General features: G+C 39.3%; 1 protein-coding gene across 1 annotated transcript; it reads right to left on the bottom strand.

Moving 5' to 3' along the window:
• Positions 1–9,203: 9,203 nt before the first annotated feature.
• On the bottom strand, positions 9,204–15,386 carry LOC110865638 (protein artemis). Its single transcript, XM_022114964.2, has 4 exons — positions 15,091–15,386; positions 14,899–15,004; positions 10,550–10,761; positions 9,204–10,480 (listed from the first exon to the last, which is right to left on the bottom strand). Exons 1-4 carry the CDS (start codon positions 15,349–15,351, stop codon positions 9,410–9,412), a joined length of 1,650 nt encoding a protein of 549 aa, XP_021970656.1. The 5' UTR covers positions 15,352–15,386; the 3' UTR covers positions 9,204–9,409.
• Positions 15,387–16,847: the final 1,461 nt, after the last annotated feature.

The raw sequence follows: 16,847 nt of genomic DNA, 5'->3' as shown, positions 1-16,847 counted from the left end.
AAGCTGATTTAATTCTTTCATAGATGGCATACTTAGCAAGTGCATAACTAAAGTGATTGTTTCAATTTCTGGCCAAAGCTGATTTGTTACAACCACTTTGCACATATGCTTAAATGATTACACTTCTGGCCAAAGCTGTTTTGTCTTCGTTTAAGTAGAATTTTTTTTAGTTAAGTCTATTATTTTGATGTTAGTAATAGACATTATCACAGCTTCATTATGTAAAATGGTCACTATTTTGCCTGCCTTAGTTTAACGTGCCCTTAGATCACATTAGGATTTCTTCCTTAGTATCATAACTTGCTCATCTTATTTCCACTATCAGCACCCAACTGCGGGATTCCACCTTTGACTGGTGATAACTTTGCTGCATGGAAGGATGCTCTCATGCTTACTCTCGGATTGCTTGATTTTGATTATGCTCTAAGAGAGAAAAAGTCAGCGGACCTTACCACTCAAAGTACTGCTGCTGAGCAGTTAACTCATGAAAAGTGGACTAGGTGTAACCGCATGTCTCTCATGTTTATGAAGCAATCCATAAGCAATGCAATCAGGGGAGCTATTCCTGATTCTGAAGATGTTAAAACCTACTTGGAACATGTGGAGGCGCAGTTCAAAGGGACGTCTAAGGCGCACGCTAGTACTCTTATTCTCAAGCTGGTGACAACTAAGTATGATGGGAGGAGCGGCATTCGCGAGCACAGCATGATGATGAATGACATGGCCAATAAGCTGAAGGGGCTGGAAATGGAAATCAGTGATGGTTTCCTTGTTCATTTCATCATTACTTCGCTTCCTTCATCCTTTGAAGCATTTAAGATCAACTACAACACTCAGAAGGAAAAATGGACGATGAGTGAGCTGGTCGCTATGTGCGTACAGGAGGAAGAGCGCATGAGGATGGATCGCACTACTGATGTTGCCAACTTCACCACCTCCTACTCTAAGAAAAGGAAGAACAATTATCAGAGGAAGGATGCTTCAAAAGTCCAAAGGCCTAATCCCAACTCTAATACAAGTGCACCTTCCAGCTCTAAGAACTCCTTAGGCAGTATCCGCTGCAAGTTCTGTAAAAAGACAGGACACATGCAGAAGGAATGCCCTGACTTTAAGGAGTGGCTGGCTAAGAAAGGTAACAATTATTTTATGATACTTGAGTCCTATAATTTAAGTGTTCCTGCTAATTCTTGGTGGTTTGATTCTGGTTCTATGGTTCATGTTACCAATTCTACTCAGGGATTCCTTTCAATCCGGAAGCTGGAAAGAAACCAAAGAACGCTTAAGGTTGGGGATGATCGAGAATTAGAAGTGAAGGCCATTGGAACATTACAATTAGTTATGAAAACTGGTTTATGTATTAAACTTTATGATACCTTATATGTTCCTGAGGTAACTCGGAACCTTGTATCAGGACCAAAGTTAGACATGGACGGTTTTATTGTTTCCCATGGTCATCGCAAACTCTCTATCCATTATGATTCTGTTCTTTATGGTACTGGTGTTCTGGATGGAGGTCTCTATAGATTAGAACTAGATGATGGCTTTTCCAAATCTTTGTTGTCATATAACATTAATGAATCACTCACAAAGATGGAAGAGAAACGAGACTTAGAGACTTCATCCATGTTGTGGCATCAACGTTTAGGCCACATTTCAAAAGAGCGATTAAATCGTCTCGTAAAGGATGAAGTCTTACCTCCTCTCGATTTCTCTGACTTTGGAACATGTGTCAAATGTCTTAAAGGTAAAATGACATTAGCGAATAAGAAAGGTGCCACTAGGAGCTCTAATTTATTAGAACTCATTCACACTGACATTAGTGGTCCCTACCAAATCGCTGGCATAACAGGACATACTTCATTTATCACTTTTATTGATGATTATTCTCGTTACATGTACTTGTATCTTATTAAGGAGAAATCTGAATCTCTAACAACTTTTAAAGATTATAAGGCTGAAGTTGAAAAGCAATTAGATCGTCAGATTAAAGTTGTGAGATCAGATAGAGGCGGTGAGTATTATGGAAGACATACTGATGTGGGTCAAGCTCCTGGTCCATTTTATGAGTTTTGTAAGGGCCAGGGGATTGTGAACCAATACACCATGCCTGGTACACCTCAGCAGAACGGTGTCGCTGAAAGAAGAAACCGTACCCTTATGAACATGGTGCGCAGTATGTTAGCCAACACTAACTTACCATTATTCCTCTGGACTGAAGCGTTAAAAGCAGCTGTTCATATACTCAATAGAGTTCCTTCTAAGTCTGTCCCTAAAACTCCTTATGAACTTTGGACAGGAAGGAAACCGAGTCTTAAATATATGAAAGTATGGGGTTGCATTGCTGAAGCAAAACTTTACAATCCTTTCCTAAGGAAACTTGACCCTAAGACAGTTACCTATTTCTTTATCGGGTACCCTGAGAACTCGAAGGGTTATCGTTTCTATTGTCCTTCCCATGTCACCCGTATTGTTGAAACCAAGCGTGCTGCGTTCCTGGAGGATTTCAAGGTCAGTGGGAGCAGTACCAACCCTTACGAAGAATTGCAAGAAGTACAAGACGCGGGGGGGAGGGATTCGTCGCTTACCATTACTCCGATTACTCCTCTTGTACCCAATGCAACTATTGTTCCTGAAGCTACTGCACCAACTCCAAATTCACCTCTACAATCAGAACCCATTATACCTCATGACGAAGGCACATCAAACACTCAAAACCAAGACAACGCTGAACCCGATAATCCACTCAGGAGGTCATCCAGGCAAAGAAGGCCTCCTAATTGGGATGATTATTTTACCTACCTGACTGAAATGGATCCCGGAAAGCTCAATGATCATATCTCTTACAATGAAGCCATTAGCAGTGATCAGTCTTCTGAATGGAATAAAGCAATGATTGATGAGCTTGAATCCATGAAGAAAAATGACGTTTGGGATTTGGTAGAATTACCCAACGGAGTCAAACCCGTAGGATGCAAATGGGTGTTCAAAACAAAACTGGATCCGAATGGGAACGTTGAACGCTACAAAGCGAGATTGGTTGCAAAGGGCTACACTCAGAAAGAGGGAATTGATTATCAAGAGACGTTTTCACCTGTCTCTCGTAAAGATTCATTAAGGATCGTCATGGCCCTAGTAGCTCATTTCGATTTAGAGCTGCATCAGATGGACGTTAAAACCGCTTTCCTTAACGGAGATTTGGACGAAGATGTTTACATGAAGCAGCCTGAAGGCTTTAAACCTGAAGGTCAGGAGCATCTAGTCTGTAAGTTGAAGAAATCCATTTACGGGTTGAAACAAGCATCACGTCAGTGGTACCTCAAGTTTGATGAAGTCATGAAGAGGCAAGGTTTTATGAAGAATCAAGTGGATCAATGCACCTACCTCAAGATGAGTGGGAGTGACTTTACTATACTTGTCCTTTACGTAGATGATATTCTATTGGCAAGTAATAGTTTAGATATGTTGCATGAGTCGAAGCGTTTACTCTCGCATAACTTCGACATGAAGGATCTCGGAGATGCTTCTTACGTCATTGGCATCGAAATTCACCGAGATAGACACAAGGGGATCTTAGGATTGTCCCAGAAGGCTTACATAGATCGTGTCCTTACACGTTACAACATGCAACAGTGCAAACCCTCCGTCGCTCCAGTAGTTAAAGGAGATGTTTTCGGTTCATTCCAGTGTCCGACAACAGAGGTTGAGAAGGAGCAAATGAGCCAGATACCTTACGCGTCAGTAGTCGGGAGCTTGATGTATGCTCAAGTCTGTACTCGTCCAGATATCGCTTATATTGCTGGAATGCTAGGCCGTTATCAGACTAATCCTGGCTTAGATCACTGGAAAGCAGCTAAGAAGGTACTTCGATATCTGCAAGGGACGAAAGACTATAAGCTGACTTATAGAAGAAGTGATCATTTAGAAGTGGTGGGCTATTCTGATTCTGACTTTGCCAAATGCAAAGATGACAAGAAATCCACTTCGGGCTATATCTTTATGTTAGCAGGCGGCCCTATCTCATGGAAGAGTCATAAACAACAGTTGACCACAACTTCCACAATGATGGCAGAGTACATTGCTGTTTATAACGCAACCTGTCATGGAATGTTGCTTAGAAATCTGGTCACTGGACTCAAGATTGTTAATTCCATTTCTAGACCATTGAAGCTTTACTGTGATAATTCAGCTGCCGTTAGTTTCTCGAACAGTAACAGTTCGACTGGAGCTGGTTTATATCTCGATACGAAATATCTATTTGTACGTGAACGTGTTGAGGAAAATAATCTTTGTATCGAGTATATTAGTACTAAGGATATGCTTGCGGATCCGATGACTAAAGGTCTCCCTCCTAAGGTTTATGAAGAACATGTTCGGAATATGGGATTTAGTAAAGACCTTATTTGAGCATATTGTACTAGCTTATGTTTTATGATTAATGAAATTTCCTCAAGTTTGATTTTGTATGTCTGTTAGAATATGTTCAACTGGTATAATGGCATATAGACAAATAAAAGTTACAAGTCAAACAAAGGGCTTACGCGTATTTTGATCATGATGATTAGGTTTTAAATTAAGGCTATAGTATGATTAATGGGGGTCCTGAGTCGCATAATGATTCAACGGCTGTATTTTTCTGCTATAGTACTTGTTTAAGGCTAAAATGAGTGTTAACTCCTGATCAGGCTTATCTAATACTCATAGTAAATGATTACTCGGCTAAGTGGGAGAATGTAAGATTAAATATATTACGTATTAATATTTAATCTATAGCCATCATAATCATTTGCATTATAGAGATCAAAATATATTAGAACCTATTATTTAATTAGTTGGTAATTGTTGATGGACCATATTACCCTTAGTAACTAATTAGGTTTCCTCCTGGGTGCTTATATAAGGAGAGTTATGTGGAGGTCAAAGGGTTACTCAGTTACACAATTACAAACACCCCATTAGACCATAACATCAATAAGTTCGGCCTCCTCTCCAAAACCGATATCCCTTTTCGGTTTTCTTAGCCCCATCATCAGTTAGCATCCTAAGGAGGAACCAGATCACCTTGACAAAGATGTCGAACTCCATGTCGTCTTCTCTCACTGGATTCTCCTCTGCACTGTCTGCGGTGACAGGTATGATTTATATTGTTTTCCTTCATGCATAAACAGAACTGAACCAACAGACGTTTCATGTAGTCAAGTTAACACTGAAAAGTAAAGTGAAGGATTCTTTGTGAGTAGTAATCATGGACCCTTGAAGAAATCCTATGTTGACCAACCGAAGAAAACTCAGCTCTATTGTTTTTATTATGATGTTGGTAAGGCTACACGGTATGAGGGTCGTCCCCCTACCGTCCTGGTCCGACGCCGGTTTGAACACCGTGCCGCCCCCCCACGTCGTGTCGTCTCCATCGGTAAAAGGACGTTGGCGACGATCAAGTGAAGACAAAAAAAGTGGGCCCCCGAATTGAATATGACCGTTTAAAAAAATCGAATTCTTAATTATTAATTGTAAAATAACGGCTACTTTTTAAATATTCCCCCATTTCACTTCCATTTTTATAAATACTCACCTCTTTTACTCATTTTTTCACAACTTTTCACCCACTACAATCTCACATCTCTCTCACATTTTATAACCCCTCTTCCCTTTTTATAAAAACTCATCTATTTTTATACCCGCTAGCAGCCCATCTCTCTATAAAAAATTATCATGTCTTCACCTTCTCCCATTTCTTCAATTTCTTCTATGTCTTCATCGTCTTCGTCTACGTGGTATTCGTCATCTTTGGAAGAGGATGGTATTATGCACAACATGATTATGAACGCGGCTCAGATCTTCATGGAGGGTGATGAAGCGTCGTCCCAACGGCTAACTAGACGTGCAAAATATAACCGAGACCAAGAAGGTATTTTACTTTTTTTTTCCTTATGTTTTATATAGATTTGAAAATGTATTTTATAATTAATTTTCATTTATGTTTCGTTTTAAATTTATAGCCAGCCACGTTAAACTAGTAGCCAATAATTTTGCCGACGAACCCGTGTACCCACCCGAGATTTTTAGACGTCGGTTCCGCATGAGTCTTCCACTGTTTTTACGTATTGCAGGCGATATGGCCCAGTCTGATCCGTTTTTTACATTGCGATACGACGCTAGGGGGCAAATGGGTTTCAGTAATTTACAAAAATGTACGTCGGCCATTCGCCAACTTGCGTACAGTTACGCACCCGATGCATTAGACGAATATATTAGGATGTCTGAAAGAACCGCACGTCGATGTTTGCACAAGTTTTGCGAATGGGTTGTCAAATTGTATAGCAAGCGATATCTGCGAAAACCGAACGCAAACGACGTTCAAAAATTATATCAAGCACACGAACAGAGACATGGTTTCCCAAGAATGCTCGGGAGCATTGATTGCATGCACTGGCCGTGGCAGAACTGCCCAGTTGCCTGGCAAGGTCAGTATACTAGGGGAGATCATGGAGATCCGACTATTATTCTAGAGGCTGTTGCGTCACAGGATCTCTGGATATGGCATGCTTTTTTTAGTCTACCTGGTTCGCTCAATGACCTGAACATCATATACCAGTCACAGATATTTGAGGATGTAGTGGCGGGTACAGGTCCAGACACAAGCTTTACGGTTTCGAGGGTAGAATACAGGCGAGGTTACTACCTAGCCGATGGGATATACCCAACGTACTCGACAATCGTTAAAACTATTCCGCACCCGACAGACGACAAAAGAAAAAAGTTTGCGAAGTATCAAGAGGGTGCGAGAAAAGATATTGAGCGGGCTTTTGGTGTTCTACAAAAAAAATGGCACATCATTGAACATCCAGCACGTTCGCAAACACCAAAGAGGTTACGACACATTATGTACGCTTGTATCATCCTTCATAACATGATCATTGAAGACGAAGGTAGAGCGATATGCGAGTACGACGAAAACGCGTCTACTGGAAATTCTGTTCCAGTTAGTGGGGAACAACAAGATTTGAACATGTTCGCTCTACGTAACGAGCACACACATCATAACCTACAAGCGGACTTGGTGGAGTACATTTGGAACAACGCTCAAAACGAACCCGACCACGACATGGAAGACGAAGACTAGTAGCTTATTGGAATATATTAGGATATTTTTAAGTTTATTTTTTTTAAGTTTATGTTTTTTTTTTTAATTTATTTTTTTAAGTTTAATTTTTTTTAAGTTTATATAATTTTTTTTAATATTAATAAAAATATTTTGTTACTTTATTTGTTAAATATTAAAAAAAGTTGAAGATTAAAAAAAATAAAAAAACATAAAAGTGGTGGAGGACTATGACTAGGACCATCCTCCCATGCCCTCTAGTTTTGGAGGATGATCCATCCTTGGGAGGACTATGACGTGACGCCTACGTGGCGGATCATCCTCCAAGGATGGACCATCACCATACCCACTAGCCTAAGTTTATCTGCCCATTACAGATATTAAATATAGGTCTATCCTGTTAATATTTAAAATCAACAGACGAACAAGACCTGCTTTTTATACAGGTCAACCCGAAATCAACCGAAAAAAAAAACTGACCCGACCCGACCCGAAACCCGTTCTGACCCATACCCGTTCCGACCCGGACCCGTTCCGACCCAAACCAGAACAACCCTTTTTTATGATTGACCCGTTTTGACCCATGACCCGACCCGACTCGACACAACCCGTTTTCCAGGTCTATCTGTTTAACACAATTAAATGTGATTAGGGCTATTAAATATAATCAGTTCAGTAACACACAACTAGGGGTGCAAACGAGATGAGCCGAGCCCGAGCTCGACCAGGCTCGAGCTCGAGCTCGTTTAACATATGAAAGCTCGAGCTTGAGCTCAGCTCGATTCGAGCTTTATTTTTAAAGCTCGAGCTCGGCTCGAAGGTAATTTTTCAAGCTCGAGCTCGGCTCGGGCTCGACTCGTTTAGTATTTATTAATTAATTTATATTAATTATAATTATTATTATTATACATATAATTAAGTTATTTTTTATATTTATATAAATGTTAATTATTATTATATAAATATATGTTTAATATATTAATAAAAAAATATATCAACAGAAAGCTCGTTTAGGCTCGCGAGCCGGCTCGAGCTCGTTAAGCAAAGCTCGGGTTCGGGCTCGTTTACTAAACGAGCTTGTTTTTTAGGCTCGGACTCGAGCTCGAGCCCTGTTGAAACACTGGTTAACACAAGGATAATCAATGGGGTTGTTTCATCTATGGGGTTCAACCTCCTCCCTTACTCGTATCGATGGCTTGAGATCTGCAAAACAGTAAACACCGTTAGTCTCGTTAAGAGGGGAGAAAGAGGATTTCCCTCTTAACCAGGCTCCGGCGTGAGAATAAGTACTGTTCTGAGAGGAAATAACAGTGTGTGTATGGAGTGAATATAGAGTAAAAGATCCCGAACCTGAATGATGAAGGGTCCTATTTATAGCCGGAGGGTGAAGAAGGAAAGAGCAGCTGTGCCAGCTGTGGGCGCGTGCCAGCTGTCCGACCAAGGGGAATATCCTCTTGGTCTGCTCTGTCATGGTAGGTGTGGTACACGTGGCGTTCATACATTTGCCCACGCTGGATACCTCGTACTGGCGTTGTCAGCTCTGCTCCCTGATTTGTCGCAAGCCTATGTGGCGTCCTGCGAGTGGTGACACGTGTTGTCCTTTATGTCGGATAGAGCATCTTTGGTGCCAGATGCTAGTCTTCCAGAAGCTTCTAGAAGCTTCTAGATTGCTTCGCTGACATGGACGCCTTGTGTGCTCAAAAGCGGTGTGGTCCCTACCATGTAGGCAGGGAATTGGAACCATACCTCTTCAAACTCGTTTAAGCTCGACTAGTTCGAGCTTTTTTTCGAACCGAGCTCGAGTAGCTTGTGAGTAGCTTGGCTCGTTTGCACCCCTACACACAACTCAACTCGACATGTTTAACAATTAATACAAAATATTTTACACGATAAAATAAAATTCATCAAAAAAATACAATATATCGGTTTAGTGTATAGAAGTGCTGGTGGCAAGTTGTAAAATTCCCGTTGTGTGTTGAACGAGATCCACCTCCAACTACCTTATGCCATTTAGGACGTGTCACATTACGACTTTCTATACTCACCATCAAACTCATAACAAAATCATCACATGAAAATTAAAATAAATAAATCAGCTGAAAACTAGAGCCACTAATGTATATTATTCATCAAACTCATAACAACTAAACCAGGCTTTCAAGTATACTAAAGAATATGTATCAAATCCATTTACATTTTGAATTAACGTCAAACATTTGATAATGTATTGGCTAAACTCATGAACACTCGCATTCATTTTTATTTTTTCTTTTCCTGTAACGCGTATACGAGACCAATAACCAGAAAATTCTACGACAAAAGCCTTCTTTTTGTGCGCTTTCTATTATTCAACAGATCTACCAATGAAGGAAGTGGTTTAGGAGCAGAAACATACATACTCCTATACAACTTCCTTATGTTCTCACCAACTTCCTTTCGTGAGCACGCAATACTACTGTTTTTAACTATTTCTTCCCGCTCGTTTAACTTTGACTCTTGTTGACCTTCAGGACCGTCCCTATCTGCACACGTACCTTTGGTCAACTGAACTTCAACATCTTCTTCATCCATATATGAGATTACAGGTTTCTCTATATTTTCATAAATCAAAGTAGAATTATCGAGCCCGAGCCTTGCTCTTCCAAACAAAGTCACGGATGACTCTTTGGCTTGTGAAGACACAGTCGATATTTCTTTCTCGCTAAAACGTTCTTGGGATGGTTCCAACCGCGACATGAGAAATGGAGATGTGGTACAGGAAGCTTCCTCGTCGTTGACAAATGGAGCCTTGAGATCAATATCTAGAAGCTTCCACAGAGGGTCATCGGGAGCTAAATTACCATACGAGCAGTGCCTTTTCACATAACCGAGCTCCATGGCCCTACACTCGGGGGTGGTCGAGACCACCCATCTAGGTGCAAGCAGTCGCAGGGCCCACTCAAGTTCGTCTCTAGACGAATGCATTGAATAACACACATGCCAAATACCAAACTGATCCTTTCTTGCTTCTTTAAACCGATCAGTTTTTCGTTTATAAGCTTCAGATGAAACGTCCTCATAGACGAACCATTGGGCTGAAGGGCGTATTATAAGTGGGTCAGGCTGTAAATTAGCCCGGGCTTCAGCTAGTTTTGCTTCTGCTCTTTCGGAGAGTCTTGGGTAACCATCAAAAAGATGGAATCTTGAAGATGGGTCATGTGAAATGATATCGGGTACGGTTAGAGATAGAGATTGGAAACATTCCGGGTTGTTTTCTTTATCAATAAAGATTTTTGAACCGAACGTTTGACACACGCTAACAAGTATTTCTTCCTGACCAAGAAGATCACATGTTAGGTACACCACACGAGCATCAGGGTGATTCCATATGCAATCAATGACCTGCATTAAGAGAAAAAAGAGTCTTGAGTGTTCAAATAGAGAACACAAGCAAGAGGCAAAAGAAACTACCTGGCGGATTGCAACATGTTTGCTAGGCATTTTTGAAGAAAATGTCCCAAACGTGCAGTCCAAGAAAACATAATCAAGCCGACACTTAGGTTCTCTGGATATTTTGCCTACATACTTCTCGGGCAGTCTTTGCAAACACTCGGGTGTAAGCCTGCAGTCTCCTGTGTGCAGAATATTACCAAACGCGCCTTCAAACAAAAACATGACGGCACCTGCAGGTTGCAAATAGGCAAAAAGTATGCCATACAAACAAACAATTAATACCTAAATACAATTTCCATTTTTCCTCAATATAACATTTGAATATGTTAAAAATCATGGAATCCCATGTCCCAATAAACTTGCTGTCTTGTCTAACACAGACCCAATAGGATTTTTTTTTTTTTTTCGTTAGGCTGTTATTGGAACATCACGGGAGTTGCCAATACCAACAAGATCAGATAAATGAAAGCTTATATTGAGGGGCAGGTGAACCCAGTGGTAGCATGCAAGATTTGAAAGTGAGCCCTGAGAATCAAGGAATTTTTTTGCACATATAGGGGACTTCAACCATAGTTGTCAATAGCGGCTATAGCGACCGCTATAGCGCGCTATGTAGCGATGCGACCAAGTGTCGCTATTTGGGTCATAGCAACCAACAGCGTGAATAGCGACAGTTTTTTTTTTTTATCTAAATAGCAATTAGATATAGGCATATAGCTATAAAATAGCTGGATTTATAGGTTTTTGTTAAATATACATGTAAAATAGCATATATACCAATGTATTTTGATATAATATACATATAAAAATTTTCAAAATTCTTTTTCTAGTGTATCGCTATATATAAAATAGCGGTCGCTATTTGTCGCTATCCGCTATGTAGCATATAGGTCCCCTGTCGCTATTTGCTATTAACAACTATGACTTCAACCACAAAAGAGTGCTAGTAGGTGGCTTGGAAAATTTTGAGCAATCTTAGTTATGTCGCTGTTTGAAACAGCGAGGTTCTTTCACAAATCTGCAAAAGCTGCAGGTTAACTGCAAAATCTGAACTTTTCTCTGAACATCGCTGATTGAAACAAAGATATTCAGAAACTCGCTGTTTAGAAGTGAGACTTTAATGTATGACGGTGTTTGAAACTGAAATGTTATTTGACTTCGCTGTTTGATAAGAGTATACTTTCCAGAAATTCGCTGTTTCATAACCATACTTTCCAGAAATTCGCTGAAACATACAAATACTTTCTTGAATGTCGGTGTTTCTGTTTCATTCAAAAACTTTCTGGATGTCGCTGTTTGGTTCTGATAAGTTATTCAACCTCGCTGTTTTATAATGATAAGTTCCAGAATACATTAAAATTACAATTGCAGATAACTCTAAAGCATATTCTTTTGCAGAAATTATTGATGACATGCAGCTGTATGCATGTGACCTCTACACATGCAGCTTTCATAAACTAAAAAATATTATATATTTTTGACTCGTTACGGTTTCAACGCTCTTTACGGACGACATCGACTAAAAAATAAAAACATTATATATTTTGGACTCGTTACGGTTTCGAAGCACGTTACGGACGACATCGACTAAAAAATAAAAATATTATATATTTTGGACTCGTTATGATTTCGACGCGCGTTACGGACGACATCGACTAAAAAATAAAAATATTATATATTTTGGACTCGTTATGATTTCGACGCGCGTTACGGACGACATCGACTAAAAAATAAAAAAAATATATATATTTGGGACTCGCTAAGGTTGCGGCGCGCGTTACGGACGACATCGACTAAAAAATAAAAATATTCTATATTTTGTACTCGCTACAGTTTCGGCGCGCGTTATGGACGTACGCTCATCGACTAAAAATAAAATTATTATATTTTTTACTCGTTATGGATTCGACGCGCGTTACGGACGACATCGACTAACAAATAAAAATAATATATATTTTGTATTCGTTAGGGTTTAGGCGCGCATTACGGATGTACGCTCGTTACGGACGACATCGACTAACAAATAAAAATAATATATATTTTGTATTCGTTAGGGTTTAGGCGCGCATTACGGATGTACGCTCGTTACGGACGACATCGACTAAAAAAATATTATATATTTTGGACTCGTTACGGTTTCGAAGCTCGTTACGGACGAAATCGACTGAAATAAAAAAAAATATTATATATTTTTGACTCGTTACGGATTCGACGCACGTTACGGATGTATGCTCGTTACGGATGACATCGACTAAAAAATAAAAATATTATATATTTTTGGCTCGTTACGGATTCGACGCGTGTTACGTACGTACGCTCGTTACAGACGAGATCAACTAAAAAATAAAAATAGTATATATTTTGTACTTGTTACGGTTTCGGCGCGTGTTACGGACGACGTTGATAGGGAATGATAGAGAATTGAAGCTAAATCTATAACAATGGAAGAAAACTGTATATTAAAGTAGAAATGAGGCTGATAATGATCCAAAGGATCTACAAGAAAAGGAAATAACCACCTAGTGGTCCCAGGGCTATGCCCTTCTCAATGCATAAGCATGAGCCTAACAAACTAACTAAATTCTCTCCTATCTCTCTATAATGACTAATGCCTTATTTATAGAAGTAGCAATTACACTAACCCCCCTTTCACAATTACAATTATACTATTAAGTATGCAAGTTCTATCAGATGTCGACTAAAAAATAAAAATATTATATATTTTGGACTCGTTACGGTTTCGGGACGCGTTACGATCGTACGCTCTATGTTGTCAAAGACGCAAGGCGCAGGCGAGGCGCATCGGCCTCGCCCAGAGTCTAGGCGCAAGGCGCAAAAAAAACGTGGGCTTTTTTAAGAAAAGCGCACGTAGAGAAAAAAAAATATATAAAAAATATGTTATGCTTTGCGCGTAGGCTACCACCAGGCGCTATAGGTGCGCCTCGCTGCGCCCAGGCGCGCGCTTTTTGCGCTTTTGACAACATAGCGTACGCTCCTTACGGACGACATCGACTAAAAAATAAAAATATTATATATTTTTGTACTCGTTACGGATTCGACGCGCGTTACGGACGTACGCTCGTTACGGACGACATCGACTAGAAAATAAAAAATATTATATATTTTTTCCTCATTACGGATTCGACGCGCGTTACGGACGTACGCTCGTTATGGTCGACATCGACTAAAAGATAAAAATATTATATATTTTGTACTTGCTACGGTTTCGGCGGAGCGTACATGCGTCCAATATATATAATATTTTTATTGTTTAGTTGACGTCGTCCGTAACGAGCGTACATTCGTAACGCGTGTCAAAACCGTAACGAGTACAATACATATAATATTTTTATTGTTTAGTCGATATCGTCCGTAACGAGCGTACATCCGTAACCTGCGTCGAAACCGTAACGAGTACAAAATATATAAGATTTTTATTTTTTAGTCGATGTCATTCGTAATGAGCGTACGTCCGTAACACGCGCCGAAACCGTAACGGGTACAAAATATATAAATTTTTTATTTGATAGTCGATGTCGTCCGTCACAAGCGTACGTCCGTAACGCGCGTCGAATCCATAGCGAGTAAAAGATATATAATATTTTTTTTAGTCGATGTCGTCCGTAACGCGCGTCGAAACCATAACGAGTACAAAATATATAACATTTTTACTTTTTAGTCGATGTCGTCCGTAATAAGCGTACATCCCTAACGCGCGTCAAAACCATAACGAGTCCAAAATATATAATATTTTTATTTTTTAGTCGATGTCGTCCGTAACAAGCGTACGTCCGTAACAAGCGTCGATACCGTAACGAGTCCAAAATATATAATAATTTTTATTTTCAGGAAAGTATATTTATGAAACAGCGATGTTAAATAACATATCGGTATCAAACAGCTAACATTTCAATTTCAAACAGCGACATTGTTTAATGTCTTAATACGAAACAGCGAGGTTCTAAATGTATGGATACGAAACAGCGACTTTCAGAGACAAGTTCTGTTTTTGCAGGAAAGATGCAGGTTTTGGAGAAATTGGAGAGAATGTCGCTGTTTGAAACAGCAACATAACTATAAACACTCAAAAACTTACAGGCCACCTAAAGGCACTCTTTTGTGGTTGAAACCACCTATTTATGCCAAAAATTCAGAATCAAGTGCTAACCACACCTAAAAGGTCAATACGGTCACATTGCCATAGAACCAATAATAAGGCGGAAATGGCATTGATGCAAAGGCAAAGGTTGATCTACTACACTAGTAGGGCTCTATGAATCATTTCTAAACTAAGGCAGGCATTGATGTTTACATAATACCAGGTTGATCAAAATCAGAACCAACATGACAAATTGAGAATCAATTACCAGGGCAATGATTAGCATCAAAAGCAGTAACCGTAAAGCCCTCCAACGAATCATCAACAGCAATCGACTGACCGATCTCAATATCAACAAACAAGGACTCGTTAAGCTGCAAACAAACACCATACGCACAGAATCAAGACCATCATTCGGAACATCAATTTAAAAAAATATATGTATCTATTTTTTTTATACGTGTGGGTAATAGTTGAGAGTGAGGGCTTTGGTGATAGGGGTAGCGTAGATCGGAAAAGAAGCGTGAGTGGAGATTCCTTGAGAGTGATCTTTGTGTGCGTGTGTTAGAAAATGGTGTTTCTTTCTGTTTGAAGATGGCGTCCATGTATCCACCGAGAATGGTAACCCTTTTGGCATCTCGATCGGCGGCATCTTTGCAGGTATGCGGATTCGAATTGGGGAGGGAAAATTTGGGGTTTCGTTCAATGTTTTTGGTGGCATATAAAGACAGACAAACTTCCAGACTTCCAGTGGAAGTCTCATCTCAGGAGCTTCTTTTTTTTTTAATTTATTTTACTAAAATGACTTTTTATTTTTAGAAATACTAGTTTTTTATCGTCGCGTTGCCGCGAAACCGAGAAAATGTTAATGTAAAACAAACATGATTTGAAAATAAAGCAGGTTGTTTAGAAAGCTAAACCATTAGAACGATTTAGTTTATCATCGTATTGTTTTATAATGCCAAATAAATACTTTATTATAAGTACAATTTCGTTTTTAACAAAACTTATAACGGAATATCCGGGAAAAAATCAATCATAACTACGTACTTAAGTTTTAAGAAAAAATTATAAACGTATAATATTAAAGAAGTATCAGACTAATCGATAATATATGTTCTAAAAAAGAAAAGAGAATTATTAAAAGAAAGGAAAAGATAACCGAAAGAAAATAAAACAAAAAAGTTGTATAGTAACGATGTTGTTCGTATGAAACTCGTGGTCAAAGATGAGCAAATTGTTCTAGGTACCGATACCAAATTTGCCGAACCAAAAGATCTTAAGTACCAATTCAATACTGACTTTTGGCGTTCCTAGTACCGGTTCACTACCGTTTTTACCTTGATATACTGGTACTGAAACCGGTAGTTTTGGTATCAGTACCGATTCTGTACCGGTTGGCATCGTTGCTCATCCCTACCCCTGAAACTAAAAAAAAAAAAGAAAAAATTAAAAGTTGAAGAAAATAAAAAAAAAAGTCGTTGTTCGTACGGTAACCGTGATCAGGGATGAGCAAATGGTACCGGATAGCAGCACTAAATTTCCCGAAACAAAAGATTTTCCAATATCAATTCCGCACCAACTTTTGGAATTTTCTGTATCAGTGTCGGTTTTTATCTTCATGTACTGATACTGAATAGGACCGTACTGGTATTTTCGAAACCAGTACTGGTTCGATACCGGTTGACACCAAACTTATCCCAACCCCTAATATTAAAAAAGGATTAAAGTTAAAAAGTAAATAAAATAACTATTATTTTATTATAATATTAAAATAACAAAAGTATTAAAAAAACTATATATTCTTATAAGAGTTAAATGCCCGGATAGTCCCTGTGGTTTTGCCTTTTTTCACCTTTAGTCCCTAACTTTCTAAAATTACCTCTATAGTCCCCAACTTTTCAATTTTCGTTCCTGGATAGTCCCTGGTGTAGATGGGGTTAGTTTTCTCAGTTAAGTTGGTGTAAAATGACTAAAATGCCCTTAAGTAAAATGATTTAATTAGTTCTCTCTTTGTATCTAGCAAAACCCCATGCCACCACCTACCCTCAGGCAACCAGTAGCATCACCCCTACATCCCCACCTGCGACCACCTACAACCACCACCACCCACCCTTACAACTAGCAATCACCAACCGACCACCGCCACCAACGGTTAACAACCACCAATCAACATACACACAGATTATCCCTTTCTCTCTCTGTCTCTCCCTGCTC

This window comes from Helianthus annuus, chromosome 6 (genome assembly GCF_002127325.2).
Source record: "Helianthus annuus cultivar XRQ/B chromosome 6, HanXRQr2.0-SUNRISE, whole genome shotgun sequence".
NCBI lineage: Eukaryota > Viridiplantae > Streptophyta > Magnoliopsida > Asterales > Asteraceae > Helianthus > Helianthus annuus.
This window is presented reverse-complemented; position numbering and strand designations above follow the sequence as displayed.

Excerpts from the sequence above, each read along its gene's own strand:
- LOC110865638 (XM_022114964.2), bottom strand. The coding sequence starts at position 15,351 with ATGCCACCAAAAACATTGAACGAAACCCCAAATTTTCCCTCCCCAATT. Across the intron at positions 15,005-15,090 it reads CTCTCAACTATTACCCACAC|CTTAACGAGTCCTTGTTTGT; the intron begins GTATAAAAAAAA and ends GTTTGTTTGCAG. Across the intron at positions 10,762-14,898 it reads TGATGCTAATCATTGCCCTG|GTGCCGTCATGTTTTTGTTT; the intron begins GTAATTGATTCT and ends TGCAACCTGCAG.